The sequence below is a fragment of the Ctenopharyngodon idella genome, chromosome 1 (assembly GCF_019924925.1).
Source record: "Ctenopharyngodon idella isolate HZGC_01 chromosome 1, HZGC01, whole genome shotgun sequence".
Classification (NCBI taxonomy): domain Eukaryota; kingdom Metazoa; phylum Chordata; class Actinopteri; order Cypriniformes; family Xenocyprididae; genus Ctenopharyngodon; species Ctenopharyngodon idella.
This window is the reverse complement of record NC_067220.1, coordinates 29054235-29072255: the sequence shown is the minus strand read 5'-3', so window position 1 is coordinate 29072255 and position 18021 is coordinate 29054235. Positions and strand designations below refer to the sequence as shown.

The following is an 18021-nucleotide window of genomic DNA, read 5'->3' as shown; positions in this document are numbered from 1 at the left end:
CAAACTTAAATCCCCTTAAAATGTGTTTATTAATTAGGACAAAAAAAGCTCTCAATATATAAACCCAGTCACCCAATCCAATCATAGACTATTTAAACTCTTCAAACATTTACAGAAGATACAAAACAAAACAAACAAACAAAAAAAAAAAAAAAAGAATAAATAAGACGGTTACTGCTCATAAATGGAACAGCATTAAACATGCCTCTGTTTGAGACACAAATTAGTTCTCCCCTTACGATTTTCTTGAGTTTAAAGAGAAGTCATTTAGAATATGCCATGATAATGTTCAGTGAGGCTTTGTGGCACATGTACACTCCTCCATTAACAGGAGCATCTGTAGTCTTAAAGACTAGGCCTTCACAGCAGCACCAGCCTGCTGTTATAAGCCAACAGTTCTTCTGATCTCAACAGAAGTCAGTCCTTCATTTAAAGACTTGGTGTCTTTAATTCTTCCCAAGTGTCCACTGACTTAAACAGAAGCAACTTAATGACATTTGCAAAATAAGCAATCAGTAACATTTTACAAAGGTTCACATATCAAGGTTTTTTAAAAATAATAACAGAACATGTTTATAGTGTGCTTGCAATACCTTGAGTGGCCTAAGAGTTTCCATCCAGTACTTCTGCTCAAAAAGCACCATGTAACACTGGTAGACACCTGACCTACTGTCACAAAACAGTAAAGTTAAACCTTCCATCAAACGCCAGACTGAGCACAACATTTTGTGCTTTCTAGAGCAGGTATATACCCTGGCCAGAAAGACTGACCAAATCTTCTTGTAGTGTTATGGTCCTTGGTGGCCTCTCATTACCAGGAATTGAAAAGACAAGCAAAAATGAGAGAACAGACTAAGCTCTGTGACAGAAATTGATGACAAGTGTCAAAAAATCATCTGCTGTGCATTTTACAGAAAGACAAACGTACTTTTTTCTGAGAAAGCAGATTAAGTAAAAAAAAAAAAAAAAAAAAAAAAAAAAACAATGTCAGATTTTCAACATCAGACCTTTTACCAAGAGATAACAGACCTTTGCTCTGAAATAAAGCAGCAGATCGGTCATAAAAGACTACAAAGAGGCATAAGTCATTTCCCACGTAGATCTCAATATAGTTCAGTTTTGAGATTCTGACAAAGATGTTAAGCACACATGTAAGAACGCTGATTGCCTACAGCAGCATTTAACAGTTTTCTCAGTTCCTGCTTCTCCAAATTCAGGATGTACCTATGAAGACAAAAAAAACAAAATATTTAACAAACTGCAAAAATTAAAATAACCTTAAAACAAAAATATACGTTACTTACTCTCATCATCCGAATCAAAACCAAAGAGGGATGTGCATTTGTCCTTGTGTGTTTGCAGCTCTTCCTCACTGTTGAAAGACTCAAAACATCGAGAGCAACGCTGCCTGGTAGGCAGTTTTACTGGCTTTGACACAGAGCCCAATATTTTTGAGCCTACCTGGGGCTCCTTCCAGCGTTTTGGCATGCTAATGTAAGACTCATCCAGATAAGCTGAGGGAAGAGGTCGAATGAATTGTTTAGCTGCGGGTTTTCCTGAAACGAGTGGTTCCTGCTCTTTAATGACTGGATCTGAAGGTTTGGGAGGAACGTCTTTGTCACTCTCAGTATGCCCATTAACAAGGCTATGGTTCTTGCTACTGTAGTTTACAGAACCTTTATTGAGTACCAAAGGTTTTCTATCATCATCATCTTGATTTGCAGATGTAGGGCCCTTCCACTTGGCTGCACCAAGATTTAGTTGACCGACTGAAGAATTTGCTGCTGCCTCAATACTCTCTTCCAGAATTTGAGGGGCTCCATGCCCTGTTGGTTCAGAATCTTTGGGCATTGATTTTGTTTCCACATTTGTATCAAGTCGATAATGTGTTCTTTCATGCTTATACAGTAGCAAAACAGTCTCAGCTTGCATAGAGCAACCAGGAAAGCAGCACATCGCTCTCAGAGGATGATGGCCTAGCATGTGCTCACTCAGCTCCATACGTGTTTGGTACCTTTCCTTGCAGCCGTAATGGTAGCATGGAAACTTCAGCTCACCTCTGTGGCATATCACATGGTCAAAAAAATGCTGGGGGTTATATATCTTTCTGCAACAGAAAAGACATTTTTCCTTTCCAAAATTGAAAAAGAACAGAAGCGCCTTCTTGTCAGCATGGTGGTGTGACAGTACATGTGAAAGGACAAGGATTGACTTTGCAGTAAATGTACAAATCTCCACAGGGCATCTAACATGCGTAGATGCACCAGTTCTTTTCCCCTGGAATGGTGTGGAAGGCTGTTTGGGCTTTGTCTGAGTCCCATTTTTATACCCCACTGCATTTATTTCCTTAAATTCTGTATTATTGTCAATGGGTTCCTGATTCTCAGAACTGTCTTTTGGACTATTTGTTATCTTCCTTCTTTTAACAGCTTCTCCATCCTCTTTTTGTTCTCCAGGAGTAATCTTCTTCTTTTTCAGCCCAGAGTTTTCATCTTTTTTCATTTTCACAATTTCATCTTTTCTTTTCGTTTTTGATTTGACCTTGTCTTTTGTTAGTCCTACATTCTCAGATTCAGGCTTGACATTGTCTTTCTGACTTTCTGCACATTCTACATTCTCAAGTTTCTCTTTGTTGTCTTGTGGTAATGTCTGATTTTTTTCATTTGAGGTATTATTCTCAGGCACACTCTTAACTTTCTTTTTCTTTCTGATCACTCCATTTACCCTATGAGCTGAGTTGCCATTGGTATCCGAGTGGTTGTCCTCTGGAGTTAGTGCTTGCATAGTCTTTGCTCTCTTCTTTTCTAGTCTCATTCTGAAAAACTTTTTGTTCTCATCTGTGGACTGAGATCTCTTTGCTAAAACCCTCCTTAGACATTTCTTCTTCATCTTGCAAACCTTCTTCTTTTGTTCATCCGATGTACTTGGGGGATTCGAATTCTTGACTAACCTGGTCCGCAGTCTAACCTTAGGCTCTGAACTTTGCCCTTCCTTGTGCAAATCTGTAATGTTCAAACTGCAGTTTAACCTCATTTTGATGTTTCTAAACTTACTCTGCATGGCAGGATTAACACGTTTAAACAGTCTCTTCTGGGCACTTTGTGTGGCAGCCTCTGTGGCATTCTCACAAACAGTTTCACTAAAAAGCCCATTAGACTTTCTTAGTTCCTGAATGTGCAATTTAAAATGGACTGATGGGCTGCGCCCACGAGTGTAGCGTTTGTGACAGAACATGCACTTCCTGTCAATTCTGTGATGCCACATTGCATGCCGTAGAATGTGTGGGTATTTGGTTTCTTTATTGCAAAGGCTGCAGTTAACTGAAAGCTGGTAACTTGTATCAGTTGGGTCAGAGACTACACCATCAACAGCAGCATGCATTTCCGGTGATGTTTCCTCGGGACTTGGTGGCACCTCCGTACTCTCAGGGACAATTTTAGTGTCAGGAGTGTCAATCTCAGTTTCACTCAAAGCAGCCATTGTTTCATCAGGGAGCATCGTCACTTCAGTAAGAACTGGAGGAGCATCCTCATGAAGAACTGTCATGTTTTCTGGCATACTTTGAGGTACAGGAATGGTGTCAGCTCTGGTGAGAGTTGTCACTTCTGGTGGAAGATCAACATTAATATTTTCTGGAGGACTAATAGGACTGTAAGGACCATAAAGACCGTAGTCTGGATATTTGGTGTCTGCATCTTGGGGAACTGATAACTCATTAACTTTTTGATCTTCAATTAATTCTTTAACAGGCTCAAAAATGGCTTCAACAGGAGTGGATGTTTCCTCATGTATAGCTGGGATTGGTGTAGCTGTGATTTCCACAACATTTTTATCCTGTGCAGCAGCAGCTCCAGGGATCTCTGCAGGTTCACACTGTTGCACAGCAGACTGTGGTTCTTGTTTGGATTCATTATGGTCCAGCTTAACTTCTTTATCTCGGTGTAAACTGTCAACTGATATTCCTTCTACTTCAGCTTGTCTTGAATATGTGTGGAATTTTCGAACTATAGAAAGGCCTTGTTCCCGGAAAACAAGCTCCTCCCGCACCCTGAAGTCTTTTTTGCTACATGGAGTAGATTCTGCTGATAGTAACTTGATAAGAGACGTATTACTGTCAGGCCATTTCAAATTTTCTTGAGATTTGTTAATACTGCTTTCAGTGATATGAGGGGTCTCTGTGGAAAACAGTAAGGCCTGAACATCAGAAGAGAGATCAACTTCATTATCAGGATATGAAAATTTCATTGTGACTTCACTGACTGCAGTCTCAACTGAAATCTCTGTCAAAATATTTGACTGTTTTGGTTTCCTTCCTGGTTTCTTGGCCTGTCGAGGTTCACTGTTTTCTGCTTCGGCAGCCAGCTGGTCCAAAAGCCATTGTGGTTTCCTTCCCTTGCGTTTCAGAGTGTTCATCTCTGTCTGTCGGGAAAGGAGTCTCTGACGCCTGCTATTAAGTTGCCTGGCATGATTCTTTGCCAAGTCCAATTGCCTAAATGAACGTCGAACTGGACAGGCATCTGAATCTTTAACAAGATGTGTCCCTGGCTTCCTCCCCCGCCTTTTGCCTGGAGGTTTGGAGGATGCTTCCCCTGAGGCAGAATTAACCCATGTTTTCAATGTCTCCACTTCCTGGCCATTTCGGTTTGTATCTTTCTCTGCTTTGTTAATAGTCCTGTCTGTGTTGTCTGCGTGACACTGACAATATCCTTTCATACAGTAGCTTGGCATCCATTTGTCCTTTTGCATGATCTCACATAAGTCTGCTTTACCGACCTTATCACTCATTAGCTTCAGACAGTTTGTCTCAATATTGAGAAGACTCCAGAACTCAGGGTCAAAGTACAGGTCTTTTTTCAGAATCTGGAGAACCTCAAAGCGTACACTGTTACCCACAAGACTTGTGTCTGCATGGTACTCTTGATCAGGGTGAGCATACAGGAGAAACACGTTCTTGTATGACTCAACAGTTCTCTCTAGGAAGAAAACTAGCAGCGCACAAGCCCTACAGACCTCAAGGTCATTAGGGAGTAGGTATGCAATGGTTTTGTAGATGAGGGACTTGGTGACTGGATCATTCTGGTCAGTCTGCAAAGCTTGTGCACAAAGCTCCACACAAAATCCCAGGCCATCTTTTCCAAGCTGAAAAATAAATATTGTATTGCCAATATAAGAAGACTGTTCCATAAACAGTGTCATACCATAAATATTGATGTGTGTGTGTTTAAATTAAAAAAAAAAAAAAGAAAAAAAGAAAAATGTTGTGTTTGAATGTCTACAATTACATGTGTAATACAGTAAACTGATGGTAAAATAATATCTTACCTCTGCCAAAATCACCTTCATAAATGGGAAAATCGCTTTTATGTTGGTGGCTGACAAAATCATTACTTTGCATTCCTCTAGGAAGCCCTGTTTAGAGAGGTTCAACCGCAAGTAGAGTCTGCTCCATATGAAGACCAAATCCCTTAAGGAAAAGAAAATACAGCAAAAAAATAAGAATGTGATTCTCTGCACCCTCAAAACTATCTTCTGTTCAGGTTGTTGCGATAACTGTGTAAAAATATAGAATGCTAAAAAGATAACTGTAAAAACATAGAATGCTAAAAAGAGGGGCAATACATTGAAAACAATTCCCTTTGTAAATGTTTATAGAGCTTGTGAGACCCACCAAAGGTAGTACATGTCTCCAAGCTGGAGCTTCTGAGATAGGAAGCCTTTACTCAGCATCAAAACGGTCTCGTCTTTCTCTTCATTCTCCATCATGCAGACTATGTCTACAGCATCCTTCCCATCGATATCTGCCATCTTTAAAACAGAAAACAGTGTAATTTTGACATTGCTCATCATGAAATATGGTGATCTTCCATTATGTTAAAAATAAAAACACACATATTTGGACATCTTTCATGTCATTATATTTCTATCTTCAGCTTTGTTTATATACAAACAACACTAAACCTTCCTACACCTGAACAGGCCGCTAAAACTTAATGTCAATTATTTCATGTGATATTGCATTGATTTACAGTAAAGTACTTAATTAGCTCAAGACAACTGCATGCCCTATACTTTCTGTGGACACTCAAAATAACTTTTTTTTTCTGTGCCAGTTAAACGGCCAACTTAACATTGGCCCTCTTAGAAGCATACAAAAAAGAAAAAGAAAAAAAGAATACATTATACCGAATCTATATACAAAGACGGTTCATTCCTATTACTAATGAATGGGAGAAAGTGCAACATGCAATATGGCGGAATACGTCCTGCCTTATAAATAAAAGAGCCAATCACTGATTGATAAAGTCACTGAAGCTGCCGTTACAAGCTACGGTTCCCATAGAAACCTGAGAATTTTATTTGAGCATAAGATACAACATTTATGGGACAGTTCATGTCAGATTTTGTTGCTGATTTGAAATATGTTATTTAATTGTGCGTTTGGCAAGTTTGAGATTTCAGGATTCCTCCATTCAAATAGACAGGACTTGGTCTTGGATGTCCGAAATAGCTGCCCAGAGGCATTGCAAAAATGACCGCAGAGTTTCCTTGTAAGGGACTTTGATTATACACAGCAATACCTGACTGTTTCAGCCAAACACAAGCTCACTGACTGTCCATGTGCAGAGTTCTGGACCCTCAAGAATACTGGCATTATATAAAGAATGCACAATAAGTCTCTTATTTACACCACATCTATGCCTTGATTCTAAATGAGGCATTCTTATTTTTCACACAGCCCACTTGCAGTGCATATTGGGTGGTACACTATCCAGACACTGTAAGTGAGCAGGACAACATAATACATTAAAATTTATTTAAAAGTGTATTTAACAAAAAAAATAAATAAATTGAATTATACATATAATTCAACAACTATTCATAGAACTTCAATCCCTGTTTTTTTTATTATTATTATTTATTTTACTCAAGCTCAATGGAAACAAAGCTACACCTGCCGGACATCAAAAATAAAGGTAACATTAGTGGATCTCAACCTTAAAAGGCCCCTGTTTGTCCAAGACAATATTCGAAGGCCCTCCTATCTTAACTTCTATGTATCTACTTTTGTAATAATAATAAAAAAAACTTAAAAAAAAAAAACTAAAATTATGTAAGTTTAATGTTCCATATCTTTATTTTTAGTGTTTTTATAGAGATTTTTAATATAACTAAGTGTAAATCATTTTACAACTTGGGCCATTCTGGATGTTTCAGGCCCCCTGGTTGAGAACCACTGAGCTACATGATCTTACATACAGCAGAGGCCAAAGTTGATGTCTGAAACAACTGATGTGTTTTAGTTGATTGTTTATATGTGAATAAAAGCCTAAATTAAATCTGTTCATCACATAAAGCGATTGTTTCTCTTCAGAAAATTTTGGACTAAACCGCTCAATTCATATGGATTAGTTTTACGATCTCTTTATGAACTTTTTGAAGTGTCAAAGTTACAGTTGCAAAAGCTGTCTATGGAGGGACAGAAAGCTTCAGATTTCATCAAAAAGATCTTAATTTGTGTTCCAAAGATGAGCGAAAGTCTTATGGGTTTGGAAAGACATGAGGGTAAGTGATGACAGAATTTTCATTTTTTGGTGAACTAACTCTTTAATAACAGTAATCACAACATGGTGTGAACGCAGCATTAGCTTGTTGTTTGGTTCTGTAAAAGGTGGCTGCTGTTTGTTTGTGGGACTCGGTGACTGTCTGTCTACAATTCTGCATAGCCATGGAAGACGCTGATGACGTGTGATGTTTACGTGAGAAGGGTGCACGGAGGTATGCAAATACATAGATTGACAGGCAGGTAGGACATCCTATCACTGCATTCGGACCAAATAAATTAATTTTAGAATCAAATCTAAAATCAAATCTTTGCATATATCAAATCGAAATAGGATTCTAAATCGAGAATTGAGTTTTTTTTTTTTAAATCAAATTGTGACCCCAAGAATTGATTTGAATTTAGTCGTGACATTCTAAAATGCAATTATTTTTGGTCCTGAGACTTCCACAGAAGATATATGTAAATTTTTTGAATATTTAAACCACTTCTGTTATTGATTGCTATCTGGATGTAAAGACAGTTTCCAACAGTATAACAAAGTGTTCATGAAAACGCCAGTACCCTCCCGTTCTTTGTTTACATTAGTTCAAAGTTACTGTTATTGTTTTTAATCGAAAATAATGTAAATTAACTTGACAAACTATACATCATTAAAAAGGTCTATGACTCGAGCTTCAATTTTTGACCTCTGTTTTACTCTAAAAATCTCATGGTGACAGTAATTTCTTAATTTGTGTCAGGAGTTATGAAATTGATAACAGTCGATAGCCTCAGTCGCATCCATTGAGGGAGAGAAGAAAAAAAAAAAAAAAAAAAAAAAACTCCAGTACGGTGGTCATGAAATCACTTGACTAAACATCCCTCAGGGCTTTCAGTTCAAAAGCGTGCGCATTTGTTGAAATATTGATGGATTCTCATATGTTAACTTTAAAATTTCTATAGAGAGAGGAGTAATATTGGTAACTTTACTTAAAGCCCTTATGTATAATGCATTATAAAAAGTATTCATAATGTATGTTGTAATGCATTATATCTTTTCATAAATAATTGTAATCAAAGTTAAAATGCATTATAATACTTGCAGATTTTGAAATTGGTTGTTTGTTGTGTGTTTTAACGCATTATACCAAGAATACATAGAACAGGTTTATTTAATGAATAGACAAGTATTATAATATATTATAACTGTGGTTACAATTATTCATGACACCATACAATCCATTGTTAGATTCATTACAAGGTTAGGTTCATTATTTACTTTTATAATGCATCATACATAAAGGCTTTAAGTAAAGTGTTACCATAATATTTATTCCAGTTTTACTCAAAATGCACCAAACACCCATATATTGTCCATTTCGACTGTTTTATAACAAAGTTCATTGGAATGAAATATACATGTAATCATATTTATGAGAGCAGTAACAGTAAAGGCACTATTTTTGGAATAGCCCATTAATGTAATATAATTACTATGTTCAGACGAGTGAATGTCTATGTTCCTCATACCTCATACAAGTTAACATTTTGTGCTTTTCATTCATTTTTTTATCATTTTTAATTTCTGCTTTAAAACACAAAGCAATCAAATGATTTTGTTTAGAATGTAATGACAATGTGCAGTATAGCCTACATAGATACACTATGTTTTCATAGGCTTTATATTACACATTGTTTGAAGGACAGCACTGGGCAGGATGTGGAATTATTGTTTAATAATTTTTTAGATTTTTCATCCGATTAATTGAAGAAAAAAACAACAAAAAAACGTCAGATTAATTGATTAATCGTTAGTCGACTAGAAGAGGCTTAGTCGACCACAATTTTGTGTCAGTCGCAGCCAAAAAAAAAAAAAAAAAAAAAAAAAAAACGGACAGATCGTTAATGGCAGGTCCTTGCGGTAATTACTGTAAAGGGTCTTCTTTTATTTGTGTAAACTCACAATAACAAGAAAACGTTGTGCCTTTGTAAAATAAAGAAAACAAACAGGATGTGCTTTCTGCTGTCTCAGTCTCCCTGAAATGGAGCACACAACTAAACCAAAAAGAAACTCATTTGCCTCACAGACATGAGAAATATATCTCTAGAAAGCTTGAAATCTGTACTTTTAAATGAATCAATTCAAACCGAAAAGAAAATGTATGTAATCCATATGAAATGTGCATTTCTCTCTAAAGGCACGTTTACTACACTGCACAGATGATGAGGCAGCATCATCAACTTCTTTGCAGCCAACACGGACTCAGAAAACACTAGTTTATTAATGCATAATTAAAATGTCTCCTTGCTATTTTTTCCCCGACACATTTACAATCATTACTTTTTCAGTGCTTTGCGGCAAGCTTTTTGTGCATTTGAGGACAGAATAGGCTATATTACACCTATATTTATTACAGGCTCATTATGGTTAAGTAATTAAAGTAATAAATGTGCGATTACTCAACTAATGTCTTAAATGTACGACTAACTGTCGACTAAAAGAATCTTTAGTTGGGGGCAGCCCTACTCTTTATTACACTAGTGTGTTGTTTAACCAGGAAGTTTGCTTTTATTTTGTACTAAATGGAAAAAGTCACATTTGTGGTACAAAAAATTGCTTATAAATCTCTCATTTTGCTATATTATCACCAAATATTGGGGTCAACCTTTTTGTCAACTTTTTTTTTTTTCTGTCAATTAGGACAGGTTTTGTATTTGTTTTTGAAACTGATTAATCGTAGGTCTCATTGATCTAAGGATAAAGTTCATCTGTTTAAAAAAAAAAAAAAAAAAAAAAAAAAATATAGGCTTCAAATCCTGATGATCATTTTATCTATCCCCGTATGCATCCTCATGCAGCATCTTAGGATGCTGTAAAAGATAAAAGCATTTCAAAACAAACTTCCTGAATAAACATTAATGCACACTAGTGTGATAAACAGTGCAATTTTTTTTTTTTTATATTTTTTTGTATATTGACAAAATTACCCACAAATAATACCCCTACTGTATCTGACATACTTTTAACTGTACATTTTTCTTAATTGCTGAATGAGGTTCATTGTTGAACGATGTTACCCTATACATTCTGGAGATCAAAATTGTATCTTTTCTCAACAGTTTTGAAACAACCACACAAAAAATGATGCTGTCTGGGGAAGTCTAGAAAATGATGCTGTGAGGAAGTCTTACATTTTGCATCATTGCGGGGTGGTCAAGTTAAGAGACCACCAAATGATTCATAGTAAGTGATTACAAATTCTAACCAGTGGCCAATCCATTTATGCATCCCTATCTCATACACTAAATAGGATGCTGTACTAAATAGCTTTATACAATCTGTGCCAGCACAAAACAAAAAGAAAAAAAAGAAAAAAAAGCTCTTTATTAATGTGACCCAACAGAGCAAATCACTTCAAGGCTGGACATTAATGCACAACTAGGAAACACAAAAATTTAACTCAGAGAATTCTTACAAAGCACAATGGGTAATCCAGACTGTGTATAAGGCCAGTTTCACACCAAGAGTAACTATCAATTAAATAATTTCTTACTCACCTCCTTGTACAAGCGCTCATGAAGAGCAGCTTTCCAAAGGCAGATAAGGTAGGCTTGCTTGAAATAGAGATGCCTCCCTACAACAGAGTGCCGGATGCATCTCCTTGTCAGTGCCAAGGCCTCCGGAAGCCTCTCACATGCCACCAGGTACCGCAAACGCAGCTCAAAGAAAATAGATACTTCTGAGCTCAGATATTTGTCCACTGAAAACAAAAACAGCAATTAAGAAATGTAGTAATCAATGCCATTAACAGTTTAGAAAATTTAAGGTAAAGATTACTTGATCAAGATACAGTTTTTAAACAAAAGCTTGATTGACTGACCATCTTCTTGTGGTAGCTCTGAATCCTTGAGAATGGCCTGAAGTACAGGGTTTGCCCAAGGCCCTCCATCTTTAATAATATGCCTAACCTGTAGAAGGTAAACATTCTGGTGCCTTACCAGGCTCGCATAGCAGTCCTAGAATAGACAAGAAAAAATGAAACCATATATGTGTAAACATATGAGTGACACAAGATAACCACTGAAAGGTTAGAGAGCAGAATTCTACATGATGTTCCACCAAGAATAACAGGATTGATGTAATGCATTTACCTGGAATGAGTCTAAAATATCTTTTAAAGGATGCTCGACGAACTCATCTTTTCCAAAGAACAACAGCAGCTCAAAGATACTCCTGCAAATGAAAAAAAATAGGTGATTCCGTAATTATTAACTTTTACAACCTGTTGTGCCAATAACAGGTTTGACTGGCCATTTGCGTTGACGCACTCATCACATATGTCTGTGATTGGCTTCAATGATCAACGCTTTAAAAACGTTGTAAATAGTCAATGACTATTCACCGAGCGCTTACAACGATACTCACGGGAGCAGTGTATCTGTGTCCGCTGATAGACGCCTGCTTTCAAATGCTCCTGCTTTCAAATTCAAACACTTCCATGTGCTCTCAAACGCTCCTGTGCGTTTATCATTGTAGCCAATCTCAGACATATCCGATGAGCGCGTGAACAACGGCCAATCAGAGGTGTTTACGAATCCGATCAACAGCGCTCAAAAATCGGAAATTTCAGTACCGTCTCGGTACTGTCGGTACTTTTGACAACTTTAATCGTCCTACATGTATTTGAATATATTCAGATATATCATCATGTTTAATATCCCCCGATAATTACTTAAGCGGATAGTTTACCCAAAAATAAAAATTCTGAGGACCGTGAACGTCATGTGTGTGAGTTTGTGTATCAGACGAAACCATGCCGTTCTTACACACACAGAAAACACTTATTAGCGACTTGACTGGCTGTTGTTTCGTTTATTTCTGCTGTGTGACAGGCTGTTAGATTAATCCATATTGAGTATAAATATCCAGAGCTCATCACCATTATCAACGTATATTTTATCGCAACCTCTGTATATTGTTTATTGCCCAGTCCTAATTCTGAGAAACATAAGAGATATTTTGAGAAATATCAGTGTTTTTTAGTCCATACAATGGAAGCCAATGGAAACCAAAACTGTTTGGGTACTAACATTATTCAAAATATCTTTTGTGTTCCACAGAAGAGAGAAAGTCATACAGGTTTAGAACAACATGAAATTAAGCAAATGATGATAGAGTGCTCAGTTTTAACAAACGTATGTTCTGCTTTCCAAAATTTCCAAGTCTGCATGAAATGGAAGTTGCAATAGTCTTTTCTTCTCTATTGCGACATGTATCAGAGTGAAACTGCTTCTCGAACAATAAAAAAAAATTTAAGGTGGGACTTTTTTTTGTCCATCGTTGTTTGGCCAAAACTTTTGTAGGCCAAAAACATGGCAACGATTTAGTATTTTAGCACTTTGCGTTTCATCGTCCTGAAGTCAACAGGTTTTTTTTTTTTAATAGGTTTTTGGTTAAATGCTTGAAATAAGGTCTTTGGAGAAAACAAACAAGATATATTCACATTTTATTCTATGATATAAAATACATCAGTAATACCCTCTTGTTTTTCTTTAAGCATTTACTTATCTTGTAAAAGGCGGTTATTAACAAGTAGCTAAACAGGACTACAGAGGCTGTCGGGGACATTAAACGTCATCAGCTGAACAGATAAACATCCATCACTAGTCCGCTTTCACAGCCTCGTTGTGTTTATAATCACTTACTATTACAAATCGAACTTTCATGGAAAAAGTTTTTAAAAAGACTAAAAGAGTTGTCGGAAGCTTAGCGATGGTGACATTGAAGTCATGCGAACACGGTGTAGCTCGTTTATAACTTTTGACCTCTGACGACTGTATTTTTGCTTCAAAATACATAAAAGTTGTGTTCATTTCATGTGTGAATATTATCATGATGAACAAAACATGTAAGAATCATAAGTTTTTGTTAGACACAGACTTTACTTTCTGCAATAATCCAAAAGCCAATGGAAAAATCCTATTGGGTTTTTGTCGAGGGAACCAGGGCAATTCGAACTTCCAGTTTGTCCTACAAAAATACGTCATCCCTGCACCACTCTATTGATGCGATCTCATGTGAGTGACAGGTAGTCCCGCCTTCACACCAGTAAACATCATCAGAGTTGATGCAAGAGAGAGAAGTTATTTCAATTAAAGATTACGACGGCACATGAATTTAAAAAAATAAATAAATGATGTGCACTGATAAATCATTTAGAATAAATACAGCAATATTCCATAAAAAAATTAAGAATTGTCTAAATTGAATTCATGGTGATTTCTATTTTGATTCCATGGCAAAAGCAGAAGTGCATACTCACAAGGCCAGACTACTCAGTGTGTAGCGCACATGCTCGCACTCTGGAGGGAACGATGCCACACCCTGGACAAAAGAGCACAGGGCACTTCGCAACACCTGGAGCTGAGGAAGAGGCACTTGCCATCGTCCGGTTTGCTCCACCACCAACTAAAAGAAAACAAAAAGAGAAATTTAACAGAGAAAGAATAGAATGACTAAATATATTACTATCACTATGTGCTCCTAAAAACAGAAAGCATTACCGTGAAGCGACTTCTACTAGTCTGGTGTTTGTTTATAATCATGGGAGTCACTAGCGTTCAATGACAGTACATGGACTTAGTGATACAAATTAAGAAACATCAATCAAACTTCCGTAAAACGACATAAAAAGTTTATTTTTAGAGAAAGAAGGCTGGATTCATTAATTTAGCAGCCATTGCATTCGAAATTAAAAGCTGTTTAGTAACTGTTGGGAACAAACCAGCGGTTTAAAACCAACCTTTTCAGGGACTGGTTAACAGGACATCAACCACTGCTAACACTGACAGCATCGAGTTATTCTATCATTTAACACCTTTCAGTCGTGCATAATGATTTATCAGGCTAGGTTTGCCCGTTGAAATGTTTCATAAAATTGCTGGTATATAAAATATTATGAAGACTACAGACGCTTAATTCTTTCGCAGCCTGCTTGTTTTGGAATGCAACTTAGGAATGCTAACCGTTAGCCACTTACCAGGCTAATGGAGCTAACTGAAAGAAAGTGACAGTACGTCCTCTATAAATCGTGTTCGGAAATGAACTTTCGCTGTATTGAGATCTACTCCTGCAGTATTTTGAAAACACCCTTAGTTAGAAAGGTAAAATACTGTGTTTGTTGGCTCACGGTGGCTGTACACTGGGGGAGGGGAATCTGCTGACATGCTGCTAACACTGGTTAGCACATCTCTGTTTGCTTTTTTTTAAAAAAGCTTGCAAACGCTTTCGTCCATTTCAGTGTCATCTTACCTCGCAAAACCTTTCACAGTACGTCTTGCTCTGAAGTCCGCGTTCGTCGTTTGCACTAGTATTTAACAAAGTCTCCAGTTCTTTCTTAAACCTGTCTAACTCCAATTCACTCTCTTCTTCCGCCATACTGCTTGTCTAAACCAGCGCGTACAACAGAGACCACGAATGTTACAGTGAGTGTAAGGACAGCCCATCGGAAGCATTTGATTGGTGGAATACCCTGTCAGTTGGCTACTAAGCAATAAATGTCTGCTTTGTGATTGGACGATGACCCTCCGATCAAACGATAGTCCAAATGTACCCTCACTCTGAAAATTTGATTGGGTAGCAGGGACGTTAATATCTTTTTTTTGTCTTGTAATAAACACCCCCAAAACAAATAAGTTGTCAAAATGACTTTAATAGTCTCTTTAATTAACTAAGTTTTCCTAACACGCTTACTCCCAACTTTTAGCCCTAATACCTCCAACATGTTTAACCATTATTTATCTTAGTTGTATGAAATATAAGATCTGACAAATTGTCGGACGAACTGTAAGTAACTGAGTAATTAAATCATTTTTTATGGGTAACGTTATAATGAATAATAATTACCAGTGCAGCGTGCTAAACTACAAACCAGCGATTCAACTGATTGATAATCAGCCAATCGCTGATGGATGGTCATTAACAGCAGAAAACAGCATCTTCAAGCGATCGGAGCAATATAATTTAAAGGAACACACAGAAGTTCTTTTTGACAACTCAAGGCTTTTAAAAGCATTGGTTTCTTGAATATAAACATATTTTGTGCTTGATTCAGGACTTTTTAAACAAAATCATTGTGATTTGATTGGTGTGGGTGCAAATCTACGGCATTGGAAGTTCTCCGGTAAGGTTTATTGTGGAGATTATGAATGTTATAGACTGGTAAAAACACTTCTCTCTGTAACAGCTTAATTTTTGCTTAATTTTACAAGAAATCCGTATAAGTTGTATTTCCAATAGTTTGGCAGTAGGGAGCAGTAAAGGTATGGTCACATTAGCAAAATTTCAGTGAAATCTTCCAGGCAAAAAAGGTCTATTGTCAATATATTGTAAATACAGTGTAGTAGCCTACTCTTAGGCCTGGTTTCACAGACAGGGCTTAGCCTAAGCCAGGATTAGGCCTTAATTCAATTAGGCTTTTTAAGTAACTTTTTATGAATGTACATTAGGAAAAAAAACATTACTGGTGTGCATCTTGAGACAAAACAATGGCACTGACGTATTTTAAGATCTGGTAGTACAAGTTGCTTTTGGTTAAAGCCGCTCAAACATGCATTTTAGTCTAGGACTAGCCTAAGCCTTGTCTGTGAAACTGGGGGTTAGTGTCATACTGTGCTCTCAATCACTTTCAAATTCATTTTATTTTCTTTCTTTTAAATGTCCACCCTGTTGGGGTAGAAAGACTCAAATCCTTGGCAGGTCTTTGCTGGTTTAAGCTCACTGTAGCTGCTTTAAGCTGGTGTTCAACTGTTTTAGCTGGTTGGTTAACATGGTCCCCAGCCAGACCAGGAAAAGAAGTGGTTGAAACTCCTCTAAAACCAACCTGCTAAACCAGCTATGACCAGGCAAAAGCCAGTCAACCAGCTTAGCCTCCCCAGCAGGGTAAAAATGTGACCAGCCAAAATAATAAAGGCTTTTTAACCTTTTGTACTGGAGGTGTGCTGGACCGTTTCTCCTAACTAAAACGTGTTGTTTTTGTTTTGTTTTTTTGTTTTTTTTCCACAAGGTCCTTCCAGCAAGTCCTTCCATTCCAAGAGGTTTCCCTCTTATTATTTTCAAACCACACTGCTTTCTGTTAAACATGGTGAAACCGCATGACTGACTTGAATTTGTTGTGAAATCTGAGTGAGGAAGTCTTGTGCATCACGTGAAATTCTCAATTGCTTGAAATGAAAGGATTTCGCCCTTGATAATTCACTGAATGGAATGTAAAGTTGGTGTGACACTCAAGTTGCAATTTAGTCGAAGTGTACCTCAAACTGTTTTACAAAAACTTGCCTGCTGGCTATTATATTATATTGCATAGTTATTATATACTGTAGCATATTTCCAGTGCTCTGTACTTCTGATTTATTGGCTTCTTGCTTTTTTGCAGACATGTCTACTGGATTACAGCTTCTTGGAACCACACTAGGCATTCTTGGCTGGCTGGGCATCATCATATCATGTGCGATTCCTCTTTGGCGTGTGACTGCTTTTATTGGAAACAACATTGTGACTGCGCAAATAATGTGGGAGGGACTGTGGATGAGCTGTGTGGTGCAGAGCACTGGTCAAATGCAGTGTAAAGTGTACGACTCTATGCTGGCTCTCCCCCAAGACCTACAAGCTTCTCGAGCTATCCTTATCATTGCTGCCCTTTTTGGTCTAATTGGCATATTTGCCAGTTTTGCAGGTGGTAAATGTACTAACTGCTTGGCAGATGGTTTTGCAAAGGCTCGGGTTGCTGCAGTAGGAGGGGCCTTCTTCGTTACTGCGGGAGTCTTGGGTTTGGTGCCATCTAGTTGGACTGCCCATAGGGTCATTGGAGACTTCTACAATCCTCTAGTGGCTCAAGCTCAGAAGAGGGAGTTGGGAGCAGCCATCTTTATCTGCTGGGGGGCAGCGGTTCTCATGCTGATTGGTGGTGGCCTTCTCTGCAGCTCTTGCCCAAAAGGAAGAGCGTCCAGAGGGGGTCGGTATATGCCGGCTTCTCAAAATGGAAGGGAGCGCTTGGAGTATGTGTGACTGCAGGATGTCTGACTATTCTGAGAACTCGTGTGTGGATGTTTTACCTCTTTTAAATGTCTGTTTGTGTGACTTTCTGTAAACCATGAATTTTAACCTGTTGCTCAATTACTGTCTATTGAGCTAATACAATAAAGTTTTTATCCAACAGAGGGCAGTATTGTTTTTGTAATGACTTGGGTTTTTTTTGTTTGTTTGTTTTTTTTTTTTTTTTTTTTTTGGTCTTATTTTCTTTTGCAAAATGACAACTGAAATTGCCATGTGTACCATACCTAAACAAAGCTTCTCATTAGTGTTCCCGTTCTCTGTGTCAGTTGCTCTGCAGGACCCATCAGATGAGTGGTTCAAAAGTCAGAGATTCTTATTAAAAGAGATGGCAACCGCCATAAGAAAAAGTAATTTCTCAAGAAGG

General features: G+C 37.5%; 2 protein-coding genes across 3 annotated transcripts; one reads left to right on the top strand and one right to left on the bottom strand.

Annotated features, from left to right (window-relative positions):
- Positions 1 to 10: 10 nt before the first annotated feature.
- Positions 11 to 15395, bottom strand: znf654 (zinc finger protein 654). The gene is made up of 9 exons (XM_051889355.1): positions 14856 to 15395; positions 13867 to 14012; positions 11696 to 11777; positions 11425 to 11560; positions 11102 to 11304; positions 5669 to 5805; positions 5323 to 5464; positions 1305 to 5139; positions 11 to 1224 (listed from the first exon to the last, which is right to left on the bottom strand). The coding sequence occupies exons 1-9, from the start codon at positions 14979 to 14981 to the stop codon at positions 1214 to 1216; spliced, it is 4818 nt and encodes a 1605-aa protein (XP_051745315.1). The 5' UTR covers positions 14982 to 15395; the 3' UTR covers positions 11 to 1213.
- Positions 15396 to 15560: 165 nt separating this feature from the next.
- cldng (claudin g) lies at positions 15561 to 17759 on the top strand. 2 transcript variants are annotated; one of them, XM_051889435.1, is made up of 3 exons: positions 15569 to 15726; positions 16609 to 16639; positions 16978 to 17759. In XM_051889435.1, exon 3 carries the CDS (start codon positions 16980 to 16982, stop codon positions 17607 to 17609), a length of 630 nt encoding a protein of 209 aa, XP_051745395.1. In that variant the 5' UTR covers positions 15569 to 15726; positions 16609 to 16639; positions 16978 to 16979; the 3' UTR covers positions 17610 to 17759. The 2 variants fall into 2 exon arrangements, with proteins under 2 accessions (XP_051745387.1, XP_051745395.1); XM_051889427.1 differs by lacking the exon at positions 16609 to 16639 and having other exon boundaries at positions 15561 to 15726.
- The last annotated feature ends 262 nt before the right edge of the window (positions 17760 to 18021 follow it).